This window comes from Rhinichthys klamathensis, unplaced genomic scaffold, assembly GCF_029890125.1.
Source record: "Rhinichthys klamathensis goyatoka isolate OS25496 unplaced genomic scaffold, OSU_Roscu_1.1 h1tg000244l_1, whole genome shotgun sequence".
Classification (NCBI taxonomy): domain Eukaryota; kingdom Metazoa; phylum Chordata; class Actinopteri; order Cypriniformes; family Leuciscidae; genus Rhinichthys; species Rhinichthys klamathensis.
Window position 1 is genome coordinate 499,173 of NW_026606766.1, and position 18,987 is coordinate 518,159.

The 18,987-nt window shown below is 38.8% G+C and overlaps 1 protein-coding gene across 1 annotated transcript in view; it reads left to right on the forward strand.

Annotated features, from left to right (window-relative positions):
- Positions 1 to 18,987, forward strand: part of szt2 (SZT2 subunit of KICSTOR complex) — a 131,426-nt gene that overhangs the window by 41,731 nt on the left and 70,708 nt on the right. Inside the window, exons 32-46 of the mRNA XM_056266108.1 lie at positions 1,855 to 2,157; positions 2,544 to 2,682; positions 2,771 to 2,887; positions 2,968 to 3,037; positions 3,666 to 3,851; positions 3,968 to 4,234; positions 5,608 to 5,851; positions 9,645 to 9,719; positions 9,806 to 9,944; positions 12,530 to 12,629; positions 12,803 to 12,923; positions 13,916 to 14,068; positions 14,184 to 14,286; positions 16,050 to 16,161; positions 16,443 to 16,530. Coding sequence (XP_056122083.1) covers positions 1,855 to 2,157; positions 2,544 to 2,682; positions 2,771 to 2,887; positions 2,968 to 3,037; positions 3,666 to 3,851; positions 3,968 to 4,234; positions 5,608 to 5,851; positions 9,645 to 9,719; positions 9,806 to 9,944; positions 12,530 to 12,629; positions 12,803 to 12,923; positions 13,916 to 14,068; positions 14,184 to 14,286; positions 16,050 to 16,161; positions 16,443 to 16,530 — 2,217 coding nt within the window. The remainder of the gene's footprint in view (positions 1 to 1,854; positions 2,158 to 2,543; positions 2,683 to 2,770; positions 2,888 to 2,967; positions 3,038 to 3,665; positions 3,852 to 3,967; positions 4,235 to 5,607; positions 5,852 to 9,644; positions 9,720 to 9,805; positions 9,945 to 12,529; positions 12,630 to 12,802; positions 12,924 to 13,915; positions 14,069 to 14,183; positions 14,287 to 16,049; positions 16,162 to 16,442; positions 16,531 to 18,987) is intronic.

Sequence of the window (18,987 nt, forward strand, 5' to 3'; positions counted from 1 at the left end):
CCGCCAGCGTTTTTTTTATTATTATTTTTTTAAGTTGGCAGCCAACGGCAGCATTATTGATCATTTTTACAAAACGTTCAAGGCCCCCAGAATATGTTGTTGCATGAATATCTGAACATGAAATATATCAAAAGAAAAAACAGAGACTTTGCTTTTAAATAAAAAAACGAAAACATTTTATTCTAGCTTTATGCATTCTTTTTTTTTTATCAATACTTGAATGCGGGTAAGTTTCATTAAAAAAGCAACATTTTGAACAAATCATGTTTTCTTTCGAAGACTACAACGTGGATCGGCAGTGCTTTTATCGCTTGTTTATGCTTCTTTTTTGCATGTGTTTTGATCCAGAGATCTTGTACTCTTTCAGAAGATGTGTAATAGCTCCCCTACTGAATAACATGAAAACACGGAAAGCCGACAAAAATGTTGTCAATGGTTTCAAGTTCATTGGTTTCTGAAAAGTTAGCTAATTCTATTGGTTCATATTTTTCATTGCATGCACAAAATTGGTGCACTGAAGAAGGCTGCTATCCAGAATGATTTTTTTTTTTTTTTATCCACTGTTGTGATTTATTAAGTATCTTCTAAAGGTTATTTTTTAGTTTTTTTGGATATGAATGATTTGGTCTTAAGTAGGGATGCACCGAATCCAGGATTCGGTTTCGGATTCGGCCGAATATTGGGCTTTGTAACAGGGTTCGGTTTCTGCCGAACCTTAGAATTTTTTTCCACCGAACCCTAGGCTTGCACTACGCGCGCTACGTCGATGTCACGCTGCCGTTGATTACAGGAAGGTGTTTACCTTAGGCTTGTTCAACTTGAACCGGCGCTGCACAGACCGATTGGTGAATGACATCAGAGTATATCATCAGTATGACATCAGAGCGAATAGAGAGCAGACGGCTCCTTATGCTTTTGAAATGCTCTCGCGGTACTTTGATGTCATAAACCGATCGGTCTGTACAGCGCCAGTTCAAGTCAAACAAGCCTGTAGTGTTACGCGTTGTGTCAAGAGGACTCACGGAGGCGACTGGATCTCACAACTCGCACTTTATTCCCCAATCGAACTCGTGTAACTGTCTGTCACACGTTCTACTGTCCACAGCGTTACTTAACAAAATAAGATAACAATGAGCATCAAACAGAAATAACTCGCATACTTGGGGTGTTCGAGGCGCACGGCACATACAATACAGACTGCAGACAGTTCAATAGGGAGCGCGCAGCTCTTAAAGGGGACACATCTTATTTCCACTCGTTACAGTAGGTGGACCGTTCGAATGCAGTAGGCTGTGAGAAAGTGAAAATGTAACTTTTGAGCAGAAAAAGTGTTGTTAAGCAGTACTTTCAGTCAAAAGAAGGCCATTCAAGTCGAGCTACATGTTCAATTTGCAATGCCAATTTGTCTCATGGTGGCAAGGACTCTAAACAATACACATCATCGCCGCTGTTAAAATGCATAATGTTGCTTATTCATTTTTTTTCTTTCTTTTTTTTTTACAGTTAAAATAAAATAAAATGAAAAATCCACGTTGTTTACTTCATTAATGTGTTTACTTTGTTAATGGACTGAGGATGAGAGTAGGATTCGGTATTCGGTTTCGGATTCGGCAGAATCTTAATCGGTATTCGGCCGAACCTGACAAATCTGGATTCGCTGCATCCCTAGTCTTAAGCGCTGCGATCACTGATGAATCATTCACAGCAAGACTAAAACATGTAATAAGGACTTTAATAGAGTTCATTTTGATTTCATGTTATTTGTAAAGTTATATGAGCAGTCTTTTGCACTTGTTAGTAAACTAGAAATATATGATAACATGTTACTTGTGTTAATCCTTTGCATATGCACAGAGAACGTGTCCGGCTGCTGCATCGTGACGGAGAGTGACACGGATCTGGAGGTGGAGTATCAGGAATGTGGGAATGGCAAAGCGGAGGCTGGAGAAGAGGAAGGAAGTGAAGGCGTATCTCCATCTGACTCCAACACAGTCAACCAGGACGATGATTCCTTCAGTATTCTGGACGGAGACTCTCTGCTGGAGGCTGATGGTCCGCAGCCGGAGATGCCGCCTCTGTTTGTACACCTCACCTGCTCCGTCAACATGAAGAGCTGCCATGGCTCAATGCCCACGCAAACGCTGCCAACCTGTCTGGGTAAGACCCTCAACACACTGCTGAGCTTTCTGCCTTTGACTAAACCTGTTTCCTACTCTTACAGACATTTAAATTCCTCCTACAGTCATTTTATCCCTTAAAACTAATCTTTGATTACCAAAATGACACATTTAAGTGTTTTTTCCTTAAAGAAAAAGTCTTCATGCCTTAAAATAGCAATGTAAAAAATACAAATGACAAAAGTGCATAACAAAATTACTAAAATAATAATAATATAAATAAAGAACAACTCATTGGTGTGATGAAGAGGAACCATATACAGTATTTTGAGGGTTTTTTAATCTAAATTTGTATCCCTCTGATTAGTGTTAATCTGGGTCACGTGTTTTTAATAATATTAGTGAATATACATCTATGGTTTGCAGGTGAAGTCATAACCTGTCTTGAAAACGCTGAGAATCTTCAGTCGGTGGATCTGAACGAGTTGTCAGTCACTCTTGATATCTTTGTGCTCACGTTACCTCTGGAGATCGAGGTCATGGCCCCTGACTTCCGCCACAACCGGTCAGTGATTGTGAACTATCCTAGATTTATGAAAGACGAGCATCATGGGTTCAGCTCGAGCGATCATGATGGTTCTCTGTGCATGTAGGTACACGTCTGAGAGCAGTGTGTCTCTGAACCGCTCCCCTGGACAGCCCTCATCATATCGCTCTGAAGAGGAGCTCATGGGGAACCTGGACGGCCTGCGTGGGGTTGGTGTGGAAAGGTCAGCGTTTAGAGGTCAACAGACATCATCTGTTGCCAAACATCTTGAGCATTAACTCTTTATTTTGTCATCTTCTGCAGTATGTCTGGAGATCCCCTGTCCAAACTTCCTATTCCACACAAAATGGCTGTTTTAGCCACCATGGATGAGGTGAGAATGCAAAGATTTAAATGAAAATGAAAAACTATAGTGATATTATTAAAAAAATATTTTCATTATCTCAAACAATTATTCATCATTGAACCACTAATGAAAGTTAAACTCTTCCAAGCACCGTATATGAAATATACAAAGTTCAGGACCGTTTATTATTGCAGGAGGAGAATCTGTATTTTTCCGAATATATATATATATACTGTATATATATACTGTATATATATATATATATATATATATATATATATATTCAGTGGTGGAAACGAGCATATTTGCTTGGATATTGTATATTATTGTATATAAGCTTGTTTCCGCCATGGATTACATTTTTATTTTATTTAGTTTACATTTTGCAATTCTGACTTTTTTTGCATGATAAAGTCACAGTTGAGATGCTAAAAAGTCAGAATTGTGAGATAAAAACCTGCAATTCGGAGAAAAAAAGTCATTATAAAAGAGTTTATATATCGCAATTCTGTGTCAGAAAGTCAGAATTGCATGATGTAATATCACAATTGTGAGAAAAACAAGTCAGAATTGTGAAATAAAAAGTCACAATTATCTTTTAGTTTAAGATTAATGAGTTTAATTTAGTTTACGATAATAACCCTGTCTCTTTCAGATCCGTTGGCTCTTGGAGGATGAGATCGTCTCTGCTCTACGGCACTCTTCTGTCATCAATTCCTCCACCCTGCAGAAAGTTTCCGAGCACGTGTGTCGTTCCAGCGGCCGCCCGCAGTGCCACTGTGAGGTCGTTCCCCTGCAGTTCGTATTTGGTCCCGAGCAGTCACTGGAAAAGTTTCAAGAGGTGTGAACTCATGCGATGACCTCTATTATTGGTGATAAGACTTCCCAGGAAAGGTCAAGAACGAGATAATGTTCTGCACTGCTGTTTAATAACACGTCTCTGCCTCCTCGCTGCAGGAGTTCAAGAGGTTATCGTTTCCCGGTTACCTGCTAAATGCAGAGCAATACAACTTCCACTACATCTCACTGAGTCGGCAGCAGTCTCACCGGCTCCAGGCTGCAAGACAGCTGTCTAACACCACTGCTCAGTACTCAACGGGTACAGAAACCACATCCAAGCAAGACAGCCTGTGTCCTGAGGTGGAGGATGGTGCCAAAGCATCAGCAAACATCTCTACATCGGACAAAGAAGGAGAGCAAAAGAAAAAGGAGCTGGACGCTGAGGTAATTATTAAAAACCTTTTAACCATGCCTGAAGAAATGCGTTCCATTTGTTTAATGACAAAGCTATAATTTTAAGAGTAACTCATGCAAATAAGAAAATGTGTAAATAGCTGGGTCAAAAATGTCACCAAAATGAATAAAAATGCTCCTAAAATCATAGATACTGGGCAAAAAAAAAGCCCAGTATCTTGATTTTAATATTTAGAACATTTCACACGAGCAAGATTGCTGTTTTCCGAACTATTGCAAATATGAGGTTGATTTTTATACAAAAGTTCGATGAACAAGAAGTTAATATTAAGTAACTTACATTTTAGACACACTATTGTCAATATTGTATGTTTTTGCCCTATTTTGCAAATGAAAATAATTCCAAACTAGTGTTGTCACGATACTGAAATTTCCAACTTCGATACGAAACCTTGAAAAATATCGATATTCGATACCATTTTAGATACCACGGGGAAAACTGCCTTACAGATTTGTTATTATCTCATAACTTTTTGATAATTTGGGTATTTTTGTTGCAATATCTTGCACATGGCATAAGGAGGCTTTAATTGAATCGTTGAACTACATTTACAAACAGATTAAATTAACTACATTTAAGTAAACGGTAATAAAATAAGAACAAATGGTTAATGATAGCACACATGAATACAATAGAATAAAGGGACAAATGAAATAAACATGGCTTTAAGTTTTTCAGGTGGGTCGAACAGTATTCAGGTAAGAAATACTACAGAAACAAAAGTAATCAAATTACAGTGCAAAATAACACTGGATAGTTTTCATTGTAAAAATTAAATAAAGATTAATGCTTACAATTAAAGTTATTCAGTCAAGAGCAGCGAGTGTTTTTTTAGGTTTATTAGGCTGCTGTCACTTTAAGAGTTTATGCACGGATCCAATATACCGTTACAAACATGCGTTCTCTCAACTAGTTATGTTCCAAAACTGACTGCATTTACCTAAATACTCGGAAAAGACGTGCAATACAAGCACTATTCAACCGGAGTGAGTGTGTGTCAATTTGCCGTCGAAGAGAAGAGAGAGCAAGAATGCTTCGCTGCTATCGGTGTACCGATACTGCAGAAAAGGAGTATTGTAACCGTTTTCTAAACAGTCACACCAGAATCATTGCAAATTATTTAATTATGTGAGAAGAAAAAGAGTGGATTGATACAAGAAACATGAAACTAGCATGCCTGAGATAAAGGTTCGCTAAACACTTTAGCATCGTTATACTAAAATATATGATCACAGAATGCAGTGAGTGACCGTTCACATTTAAGTATCCCAAAGAGCCATGTTATAAATATTATATTGTCTTATCTCATCATCTGGATAATGATTCTTGTGTTTTCCCGCAGCAGGTCGAGTGTGGGGGACATGACAGGGAAATTCGGCCTTCAGCAGCCGCTGACTCAGCCAGCGAGTCGCTCTCCGAGACCTCTGACCCCGGGCAGGTCAAACAGGGCGATGCCGAGGAGACTCGACCTCAGACTGCTCACCTGCAGACCGGCAGCAGCACCGAACGCTCCTCTGATCACATGTCCCCTCCCAAAACACCCTCCGCTGCCAGCCTGGCCGAGTCCGTGCAGTCGGCCACACACAGTGAGTGTCACAAGACATACCTAAGAACTAGGGGTGGAGCCGAACCCGAATACGTTATTCAGAAAGGTACAAATAACGTGTTTTTTACGAATAGCTATTTCGAACAAATACTTAAAAAAAATATTTGTATTCGGGAACACGAAAAACTTTATATCAAAAAGCTGCGTTTCCTCACGAGAGCACAGAGCGTGAATGAGTGAGTGACGTTCAGGAAGAGGTGACTGACACAGGCTGCTCCACAGACACAGCAACAGAGATGGCTCGGCTGAGCGAAAAACACTTAACTGCATCACTATTTTTGTTGAATAGATTTTTGTACCTTAACTGGATTCCGGAGGCAGTTTATAACTTTCAGGAAGCGGAGTTTGATCGGAAGATTATTCCATTACGCTGCGTTATTGACGTCTGCAGTCGGATGCTCTCATGTTCGCTCTGTTTACGTAGCTCTGTTAGCTCGGTAATTTAGACAATAGGCTGTTGACAGAGTAACGTTAACGTTCGGTTAAAAAATGATTGTGTAGTTGTGTCGAATTGTATGCACTTGTGGGAGTTATATGGTACGCAGACATCCCAAGTCTCTATTGATAGCGGCTCCCTGATGCCCGCAAATTAGTTTAAATCTCCCAGAATCTAACGCGCATGCGAGACAGAACATACTGAGCTCCAAACCGTGTAGCGCGCGCAAGGCAGAGAGGGAGAGTAACACAGTCTCATGAAAGTGCGTATCTATACCACGAATGTTATTCCTCGTGTCATTTATACGCCAAAACTGGTTTTTACTTTACTTTACTTTATACTTTATTGTCAGACGAGTCTGAAATTTTTCTTGCATAACAGTGTATGTTTACAACATCTAACATATATTCTACATTGACATCCACTTACACATCACATATTATACCTTCAAAATAATACAACATACATACAACGTACATCTAACATACATTCTACTTTGACATACTCTTACACGTCACATATTATATCTTCAAAACAATACAACACTTATACATCTAACACCTTCACAGTACTCTTGATCTCTGATTGAATGTTTTGTTCAATGCTAGGATAGCTTGGTACACAAAAGAGTGTTTCAGCCTCACTTTATTAAATCTGGGCACTCTATACCTCCTCTTTGATGGTAAAAGTTCAAACTCTTTATGCAGAATATGCATAGGGTTAGAAGTTATAATACTGGCTAGCCTTAGCAAGTTGTTATGATAGGCTGAGTCGTAGAGCTTCTCAAGGGGCTGACCTACAATCTTTGAGCAAATTTTTAATTGATTATGCAGCTTTGTTTTCAGCATAACAGACAAGCTTTTATACCAAATAGAGTTGCAATATTGCAGTATGCTCATTATCACAGACCTATAGAACAATAGAAGAATCTGTTTTCTTACTCCAAATGATCTAAGACGACGAAGAAAATAGATTCTCTGCTTTGTTTTTTTATATAGTGTGTCAATGTGATCTTTCCATGACAGCATATCGTCTATAATCACTCCTAAATATTTATATGTCTTAACCGATCTAATTTCCTCCTTATGAATAAAAACAGGCATTATATCGGCCACAGACCCAAATACAATCTCCTCAGTTTTACTGGTATTTATGACAAGAGCATTATTCTCACACCACTCAATCAGTTTAGTCACACCTTGTTGATGAAACTCAGAACTATCCGAATCATTTATCACAGATATTAAAACAGTGTCATCAGAGTATTTCAAAATATACTGATTTGACATATCAGTTCGACAGTCATCTGTATATAAGGTGAAAAGTACGGCAGAACTAACGCAACCTTGTGGGACTCCGACATTTGTAATGATTGCAGACGACACAGATTCATTCACTTTGACCCTCTGAACTCTATCAGTGAGAAATGAAGTATACCACTGGACCAGATAGGGATTAACGTTCAACCGTGCAAGTTTTGACACCAGTCTGTCAACCTGTAATGTGTTGAATGCAGAAGAGAAATCTAAAAACAAAGTTCTTACAATTGTTTTAGGTTTATCTACATGTTTAGAGATGATGTGTACTAAAGCAGCAACTGCATCTTCAGTACTACAGCCTTTCTTATAGGCAAACTGCCAAGGATCTAATTTATCTTTAACTGTCCTAACTAAATGCTGGAGTAACAATCTCTCTAAACATTTCACAATCACAGAGGTGAGAGCTATTGGTCTAAAATCTTTATGTTCTCTTGGACATGGTATTTTCGGTAATGGTTTAATGTATGCGGTCTTCCAAATCACAGGAACAGTGTGTGTGTCAACGGATGCTTGAAATACTGGATGCCACACCGGTGCTAATTCATGTGCAAATTTTTTTAGAAGACCTGCACTACATCCGTCTGGACCAACCGCCTTTTTTGTGTCAATAGACTGGAACGTTTTCCTAACATCCTCAACCTCAATAACAATTCTATCCAATGATGATGGAACAGTATCTATTGTTTCTTTGATCTTATTGTGTTTGTCAATTTGTTCAAATCTGGTAAAAAAGATGTTTAATTCATTCCCGAAACAAAATTCATCATCAACTACAATAGATTTTCTTGAAAAATCTATTGTAGAGACCTATAGAACGAATGTTATTTCTCGTGCGTAGCATATGCACGCAAAAATTCGTTTGCGTGCATATGCTACGCACTGAAAACCCTTGGGTAGGATTAGGGGGGTGGGGGATGCGTGCGTATTACACGCCATAAAGTGCGTATCATATGCACGCGAAAACCAGTTTTGGCGTATAAATGGCACGAGAAATAACATTCGTGGTATAGATACGCACGAGAGACCTTGCATGTGTGCGTTATGAAAGCTAGTCACCATCTCCCACCCCGTCAACAATCCAGTCAACTCCAAACTAGATTTTTAGGTCTATTTTGAATTTTACTCGAATACAAATACTTTTACCCCCACAAAAAAAACAAAAAAAAAACAGATACAAATACCGGCTGCTTTGCACACCCCTACTAAGAACTAACCTCATCATGGGGCCTCATTTATAAAGACGTGGATAGAATGATCCTAAATCAGTGTCCTTAAAAAGTCCTAAATTCATGATATAGGAAAAGTCAAGAGCTCTTAAATTTGATGACAGAAAAACAGGAATCATGATATGGCTTAGTGTGATTATTAAACTTTAAAAAGCTCTTATTCAAAGCAGTTGCATGTTCGGTTTCAGAGCAGATCGAGATAGAGCACCACACATTTATGTCAGTGGTTTGCTTGTTGATCTACTGTTGATGAATTATGACGATGTTTACCTTATGGTGTTTATATCAAACCTGCAAACTCTTTGCATCACTAAAAAGCACAGCAGCTGCATTGTATACAAGATAGTAACCCCTATATTTCTGTTTTTCGTAAGAGCCACCTGCTGCATTTTCTTTCAGCGGGTGGATAAGCTGAACATTTTCGGCTGAAACAGCAATTTTCCATTTTGGAAAAAAAGGTTTTTGAAATGTATTGACCGAAACAGTGATGTTTAATTACTGTTTCTCCGATGACGCATTATCATATCGGCAAACTCTTCACATTTTTGGAAAAAGGGTTATAACGGGTATTCTGTATAAAGGGTTTAACAGGGTAACTGCTATAAGATCCATCTGCTATCAGAGAGTGAAATTGCATTTTCATTCAAGCTAATGTGCATTCTTAAAATCTAAACAATTAGGAGAAGAATGGTATTAATTGTATTTGCGCAGGTCTTCTAAATGAGGCCCCTGGTTGTTTAGTTTTATTCTAAAAAGAAAGTTAATAAAGGCTTTGATTGCTGTTGCTTTCAGGCAGTGGGAAACTGCGGCCCAGTCGAGTTCAGAGCGTCGTCTCCAGTCAGGGAAGCCTGGACTCAGACATGCTAGGTGAGACTTCACAGAACAGACAACATGGTCACACTCACAATCATCATTCCTCACGGTCCTTCTCCTCTCTGCCGTTTGTGTTTCAGGTTATGATGGCGGCAGCAGTGATTCTGAGTGTGAAGGACCCACTATGAATGAGCAGGAGAGACAGATGCCGCTCATGCCTGATTTCTGGCTCATCATCAGAATTCATCAGGACAGAGTGGAGGTTTTCTCCCACGCCAGGTACTGCTCGGCATGCAGGCTACGAAATTCACATTCAGAAAGCACCAAATGCAAGCAAAAATCAGCAAGTAAAAGAATTGGCCGGTAGACTTTGTTAAAATCACAATTTAAGAAAGATGGTTTGACACTTGATTTTTATATGAATCAACATGAAGTCTTTTTCTAAGCAAGCATCACTATTTTTAGGGCTGTCAGTTAAACGCGTTATTAACGGCGTTAACGCAAACCCATTTTAACGGCGTCAATTTTTTTATCGCGCGATTAGCGGCCTTTTTGGCCTAGCAAACTTTGTAGTTTGTTTCACATGCTTTTGCAACATGACGCGGCATGGGCGATGAAACCCATTAATTTCAATGGCTTGCGCCGCGCGAGGACGTTTTGTTGCTTCGTCGACCAAAGCGCAAGCGGATCTAGCTAGACCGGAAACAAAATAACAGGCACGACGCCGCACGCACTTGTTTGGGCTTGCGAGCCGGCCAAATAGTAGGTTAACGTTACGTTTTGAGTGGATGACGAGTGCGAGACGCCGAAATGGTTGACAATAAGATTCTGAATGGAAAGTTTACTTTTAAAAAGTTGCCAAATGGTTACATTGACAAGACCAAAGTGATCGTGTGTTTTGTCGTTGTGAACTGAGCTATCATCATCGCAGCACGTCCAGTCTGAAATACCACTTGATGGCCAAGCAAACACACACACACACACACACACACACAGCTGATGCGAATTCACGGCCCCCTCGTCAATATCAGGACCTCGTCAGTATTTCTTTCACCCTTTTATTGATGGACAGTGTTACATTGTGTGAGAGATTATTTGCTCCAAGTGAGAATGTTAGTGTGAAATTGAACACAGTATATGTCAATGTTGTTTTCAATAAAAAACATTTGCACAAAGCAAGCCGATCCACTTTTCCATGTTGATAAGAGCATTAAAATGAGAAAAAATAATGGGACAAAAAGAAATCAAGAGACATTCAGAATAGATAAAAATGTGCGATTAATTGCGATTAATCGCGAGTTAACTATGACATTAATGCGATTAATCGTGATTAAATATTTTAATCGTTTGACAGCACTACTATTTTTATTGATCATACTTGGTGTTTTCCACTTATTAAACATCAGCTCAGTCTCATAGTTTGTTGAATTAACATGAATGATTGTGGCTGGTTGAGGAATATGCAGTTTCTTTAAAAAAAAATTTTTTTATTAATTAATATAAATGATAATGGATTGATTATTTAATAATTATTCATTAATTAAAGGTGCATTGTGCAACATTTCATGTTAAAAATACCCGTTTTTCTAACCCATACATGCTTAAACAATTGGCTGATGGGCTGAATGAGCCCTTCTCTGATCACTGCGATTGCCTCTATAATCCTGTACAGTAAAATAAATAAGAGAGATTCAGGACGGATTTTGAGACTGGGCGTGACGTCACGCGCGTTCGCGCTCACCTGGCTATGTCTGGCAGGTTTGTGTATTCGTCGCCATTCTCCGTATCAGCGAAGACAACTCGAGCGACAAAACTTTAGTCAACTTTCGACAAAAGTAGAAGATGGATTCTAAGAGACCGGCTTGTAGTTCATTCCAAACCCCAACGCAAACTCCACACAAGACAAAGAAAAGAAAACTTTTGTCTAGTGCCACCAAAAGGGCCTAATTGGAGTCAGACAGGCGTCGGAATAAGACGAGAGTTAACATCGGGAAGGCTTTCAACAAATGGAGAGATCTCCGGTCTGCTCTAGGGCTCACACGGGATCCTCAGTTGGCTTTTACAAAGTAATAACTTATATTGTTCATGAATGAGTTTCCATAATAATACAATCATAAGTGGATACAGTAAACACATAAAACAGTTCAACATGGAGATAGATGGAAACAAAAACTGAAGTTTTCCCCTCACACATACGTGTGTAATTTACTCAAATGCCTTTCCTTTCATATATTTAAAATGACTTGCAGATTTATAATTTTATTACCTCTGAAGACATTATGACTGTGTAAACAAAAGATTTGTGCGGCTGATGCTCCTTTGGTTATGAACAGCTCGTGCGTGTGTGTGTGTGCATGTGGTCCATGAGCGTTCACACCTCTGGTTGCAGTTTCGTTTGTCGCCAGAGGGGGCGTAGTTCTGCAAAAACTCAGAGACTTGCGCAATGCACCTTTAACAAATATTGTAACTTATTTATAAATTATTTTATTTTAATAAATATGTACTGTATATATACATATAAATGGTATGTAAATAATATCCTTTCATTTAAAATGTCTTATGTTGATGTTTATGTAAGCTATTGTAATAAAGTATTTTCTGTAATTTATGGAAAGGTTTACACTACCTATTTGTGTAAACTGCACAAAAAAAAATTGTGTTCCTTGTTAGTTTTCAGCTTATAATGCGTGTTCAAAAATGTGAAGCATACAAATGAGCAGAATATCTGTTTGTAATGCTTAAAATGCAAACTTTAGTTTTCCCCAGACGTGAAAACAAAACTGAGTTTTGCATTTTTCCTGCTGAGACTGTTAAAACACTTTGTACTGTTTGAATCTTGTGAATCTTGAACATTGCGTTGGCAGGAGTTTTAACAGAGCGGAAGAGGAAGAGATTCCAGAATACCTGCGTCTTCATCAGCTGGTGGTGAGGAGGATTGGGGAAATGTGCCGAATAGTCAACCAGGTAAAGAATAGCCTTGCCTTTCCACTATCAGCATGGTCCACTTTGCAGCTTATTATAGCCAATAACTGCTCACTTAGTGAGAAAGTCCCACTATCTCTGGTTCATCACCCCAGATCCTCTACCACTGTTTTCCACTTTGTTGCTCTTTAACCTCTCAGTGACTTTCTCCACAGCGCCTCCTACTACAAGACCTGCATGATAGTCACGTGTGCCATTCTCTGCTGGTTGCTGAGAGTGAAGAGGACATCTGGAAGCACGAGTCGCTTTACCGGCCCAGGATGACCAACTCTGATGGTATAAAACCCAGCTGAATGACAGACACACACTCTTTCTATAAGCCATGGCCATATACATACCAGAGCAGGAGTCCACAGCCTCTTTGACGTGGTTAAATTCATTTTAATCACTTGCGCATGTTTTTCCTTTAAAAAATAGCTAAATCTATTAGAAAATTAGGATTCCAAATTTTTTAATCTAAAAAAACCTTAATTATGAGGCTAAATGTTGCTCACACCCCAAACCCTGCTCCGGATCCATATATGATTTCTTCATTTTGAAACTTTAAAACCTCAAGCTTTTATTTAGGCTGAAAACAGCAGAGAGACCTTCAAATCTTTTCTTTTGTTGACAACAGCCGGTTTATGAGCGCTTGTTATTACAGGTTTGGGAAGATGGTTGGCACATGTTGCATTCCCAAATGCACATTAGAACCGACCCAAACTCTGAAACGTAATTTGTTTAATTGAATAGCAACCATAACGCAATAATCGCACAAAGCCAATTCAATTTCAAGTAATCGTGCTGCCCCATACCATGCGTATGGCTTTGTTTAAATTAAATCTGTCGATATTGTTGCTCTCTTGATATGCAGAAGAAAGTTAATAGCGCCTGATGATGCCGCTGTGAAATGGAGCACAATTTACACGAATACAAACAAACACACAGACTTAAAAAAAAAAAAAGCCTGTCGGGAAGGTCAATTCAAGGGTAGTGATAATGAGACAGCAGTGTGAGTCTGAGCACTCGCCTCATTGACTACAATTTTATAACTGCTGTTTAGCATGAATTACTGCACTAATGTCTTAATATGGCCTGATGTTCTGCCTCAGACTGTGTAAATGAATTGGATCCGGTCGACCACAGAGATAAACGCTCAAATGCTTCGTTTGTATTGTACAACTTGAGGTGCCCTGTTGGGTTCAGATAATCCTGCTAATCTCTCTTTTGTTATGAATTTGTTAAGATGAAAGTCTCATTCCCATAATTGCACCTTTTTTCCGGCCCAGACTACAGCGCCGATGAGAGCTATCAGCCGCGGGACTACCTCGCCGCCACGATGCAGTTCATACATGGATACTTCGCCTGTGACGTGGTCTGGAGGACCGTTATTTATATTCACCCACGGCTCAAAATGGGGCCCAACATGGGCGTGTCCCGGGGTGAGTGACACCTCAGTGGACCAATCAGGTGGTTCCTCATGAAGACACATTTTTACCATGGAAAAACTGGTATGCTTGTACCCTAAGATGATATTCTTCTCTCTGATTCTTTCAGCTATCCATGCTCTGCGCTCCGTTCTAAACGCCTTTTGTGTGGTCAACCGCAAAAACATGTTTGTCTATCAGGAGCGAACAACCAAATCTGTGTTCTACCTCCGGTGAGTCTGAAGCTCACAATGCCTTCATATTAGTGACTGACCAGTTTGAGTTTTTTAGTGGATGATGTTGATATATGGAGAACATAGTAAACCACTATGGGTGAAAATGTTATCCAAATGCTTATATGTGAATGTTAATGTTGCAACTTGCTCAACCGTGCAATAATTTTTTTCATGTTTTTGAATCTGAAATCTGCATTTATTTGAGTAAAAATACAGCAAATGTTTTTACAGTTTAACATTACTGTTTTCCATTTGAATGTATTTTAAAATGTAATTTATTCCTGTGATCAAAGCTGATTTTTCAGCATCATAACTCTAACTAAACAGTTAGTTACTCTAACTAAAGGATTCTTTGCTGTTGATTAAGTACAAGAATAGCAAAAGAACAGCATTTATTTGAAACGGAAATATTTTGTTACATTATAAATGTCTTTACTGTCACTTTAGCTCAATTTAATGCCTCCTTGCTGAATTTATTTATTAAAAAAAAACAACTATATATTAAGTTACTAACCCCAAACTTTTGATCAGTAGTGTATCTGTTTCTATAGTTTGTTTTCTGATTCTTTTATTTGTAGATTTATCGCCCTAATTGCAGTCTTCGTTGTTGTGTGCTAGATAAATCCAGCTCTGATTACCAAATAAATCTCATTAAAAAAGATATTGTTCCCTTAAATAGCCTGAAGGCAATTAGATACTTTTAGTTAGTGAACTGTAGTGTTTGTAGTTTGTGGAGCTGACATTTCCAACTAACTTCCCTAAATGTCGATGGCTGATTCACATGATTTATTTAAAAAATAATTAAAAGCAGAAAATGTGCTGATATATCTGTATGCCACTGTAAAATATCTCTCTCCACCTGTGGCTTCTCTCTTTCAGTCTCACTATAATCTACTATAAGATTAGACTATAATCACTATAAGATTAGACCTGTGTACATCTGGTATTAAGATGTGTTTTGGTCAATCGGATCACAAGTGAATACAGGTGTAAACGGGGTCTAAAACAAGTTGAGCTTGTCTTCTTTCAACCACTTCCAGAGGGAGTTGAAAACGCATTCGACCGGATTGCTTTCATAGTGTAAAAGCTCATGTGGTCGAATGTGTTCAAACAGCCACAAAAGACCGTCTACTCTCCGTCCACTGAACTAATGCGTGAACATTATAGGAAGAGCTCTAGCCAGACGGGATTTAACTTTGTCGGATGAAGACCCAAGTTTGGTTTGAAGATGAAAAACGTACCAAGCACAATGTTCTCTCGCCATTCCTGATTTCTAACACACACTGGCTGTCAGAGCACAAACTGAAGCTGATGCTCTCCGTGTGTTTTTCTGTCGTCAAGTCACTCACCTTCATTTATATAGCGCTTTTAACAATATAGATTGTTTCAAAGCAGCTTTACAGTGATAATAGGAAATTAAAGTAACAGAGATTGTTTTGGCTTTACAGCAGCTCTAGAATAAAGTCTCCAGTCACGTTCATATGCAAGTTGTGCGACCTTATTTTGTCCATTAAATTGCAAGATCTGAAAAAAAAAAAAAAACATAAAATGTACATCATAGACCCTCCCCTAAAAGGGTTGAAAGTGGACAAAAGATATGGATTAAAACACCAGGTGTAAACGGGAATGTGTCTCCCTCGTCTAATTGTGATCCGATCGACCAAAGCTGTAAAGTAAACAGGGGCGAAATGATCACTAGAATTTTTTTGAATTCTTTTCATGATCTTGACCTTCTCGTCCCATCTGTCTCGTCTCCACAGACTCTCAGAGACATCTCAGGCAGGGAAGTACAGTGATTTGGATGGAAACATGCACACACGCTCTGTCGGCCTGGCCCGCAGCCAAGAGCCGCTGGGCTCCGAGGACCTCACGGTAACATTCACATACTGTCACTTCTCATTACGCTTTAGGAAACCAGAGCCCTCAGGAGCCATTAGGGCTCCGATCCCCTTCCGGAGGGAATGATTTACCTGCTACTTGCAAAGCACTGACCTGTCCTTGTGTTTACGCCATTTATGAGGCTCATTCTGATGAGATAAGCGATAGAAGATCTGAGTAATTATGTGTTTATTGCCTGGAAAACAGGCGTAGACCGTGCTCCCATGTGCCTGATGTGATGTAAGTATGTTATAACATGTATCTTGTGTTCATAGGGATCACGCTCGTCTCTGGAAGGCTCAAGGCCGGTTGGACTGGTGGACAAACACATTTTGCTGCTGGTGCATGGCGTGGGGACTGCAGGTGAGCGAGAGGGACAGATAAATGTGTGAAAACAGTGAGATGAAACTAGAGATGCACCGATTGATCGGCTGGAATTGGACGATTTTCACGTGATCGGCGATGATCGGTGACCGGCCGGTCAGTCTGACATATGCCGATTTTATGCCGGTCAAATGCACTCGGGCGCCGCATGATTAACATCGCGCAACATCAGCATCACACGTGCACACGGAACACGCATGTAGGAAACCTTGTGAATTATGGCCGTTTCACACCGCAAACGTGAGCAGCGCGCATTATTTCCGGCGTGCATGTTAATCAATGAGTGCCTTCACACCGGGAGCCGCACGTGAGCGCAGAGTCTATTTTTGCTGCGCTGCTCACGCTCAATTAAAGTGAAAGCACACTTTTGATGGACAAAATAAATATGTTTTCCCACAAACGTGCCCAAAATGCACAGAATTTGCATGTCTGGTGTGTTTTAACAAGAACTGGAGTATAATTAAGTAATTTTCATTTTGAAATGAACACATTTTTTTTAGTTGGATATTGGATGTGAAAAGAAGGAAATGGTTCTTCCATAACACTGCACTTTAGATGTGTGTGAATTTTCCATACCAGGAGTCATTTATATAGTCCTATTTTATAGCGATTACTGTTCAAAAATGTTTTATGCAAAATGTAAAATGTTCTGCTAAAGAAAAGAGAGAAATGAAATATTTGTGTGTGCTGTAAAGTGGTTAGAAAAAATGAAATCGGAATCGGCCTAGAAAATTGTAATCGGTGCAACTCTAGAAACACAAGATGCAATGAAGTGTGTTGTTTCTCTTAGGGATATTACATGACTACAGGCAACACGCCTTCTCAAACCAGACTAACTGAGAGCAGAACCAATAAGGAGCCGTTCATTTCGGATCAAGTTCTTGCATTTATTTCCACCACATTCCCACGCCCCATGACGCTTTGCACAAATTATGGGTGTAACTTCCGCTAAGTTGTAAACAATCAATGAAAGGCTCACTTTATGAACGCAATTATACGTGTTTCTTTTTTTTCTGTACGTTGTGTACAATGAGATGATATTATTCTACTCACCCTTCAACCATCAAACATTAAAAGGACATTAAAAGTGTAAAAGCATCAACAAGGTACTTTCAACAAGAGACCATAAATAACCCCAAAAGCGAGATTCTTTCCTCGGCAATTACAGACGGGTTAAATATCAGTAATACATATCTGTATTATGTAACAAACGTTGCCTTAATCATAAATGTTCATTAACTTCATTGCCTGATACTATTTCAAAGTGATTTCCGTAATTTTCAGATTCCATTCCAGTGAATTATGAATGGGATATGTCGTAAACTAAATCGGGAGAACAGACCACACATGTGCGGTATATGTTGTCATTTTTTCATACTATAACAGCGAAATGCAAAGGGAAAAAATAAAATTATCACGAGGAAACGAATGCAGAAACTGAAACGAGCTCTTGCCAAAGATTCTTGTTAGAACATGTCACGTTAAAAATACCAAGTGTTACGTTATTCTCATGATGTCTGAAAATAAATCATGAAGGAAAATTGACAGCTCATCCAGTCAAACTGACGGATCAGCTTTATTTGTAAGGGGATCTTATGATTTGAAATTATTTGTTTCAGTCTTTTTGAATGGAAGTTCCCCAAACCGGAAGTGCCGCCCATAACTCAAAACGCAGTAAACTCGTCAGGAATAAGGTGGAGACACGCTGGCAAGAACACAACTCAGTAGAATAGAAGAGTGTAGCGATACCAGATGTGTTTTTAGCAGTTGAGATGGTTTAACAAGAAAGAGTCATGTATGACAACAAACTGCCTTTATCTTAATTTTGTGGAGCAAATATTTATTAGGTCTATATTATGACTATTTTGCACATTTTAGAATAATAGAAAAAATGTTAAAACTTAATAATGAATTATAAGAATTATTCAGTGATTCAGTATTTTTACGATTTCCTTTTTCTTTTCTTTTTTTCCCCTTTTTTTACATATTAAAGGTTTATAGTACATTTATATTGGCAAAAAAAGAGGGTACAATCCTAATGTGGGAGAATTTTTATGTGTGTGTATTAGGGGTGTAACGGTTCACAAAATTCACGGTTCGGTTCGATACGATACACTTGTGTCACGGTTCGGTTCGGTACGATTCGGTACGTTTCCGATACAGCAAAAAGAAAGAAATGCCAGAGAAATTTCCTTGATTTAATCTTTTTAATTATATTTTTATTAAAACTAACATCATAAAGTATGATATTTTTTAACTTTGAGCAATGATGGAGCTATACTTGACTTTTCTTAGGAGCTTATAAAACAAAACAGCTCCTTGGACAAAATTAAATGTAATATTGTAGTAGTTATAAACAAAGGTTTATTTTAGTTCAGATTAACATTTGAGGGCAGCAATTGTATTCATAATGTCAAAATAAAACCGACGTGATGT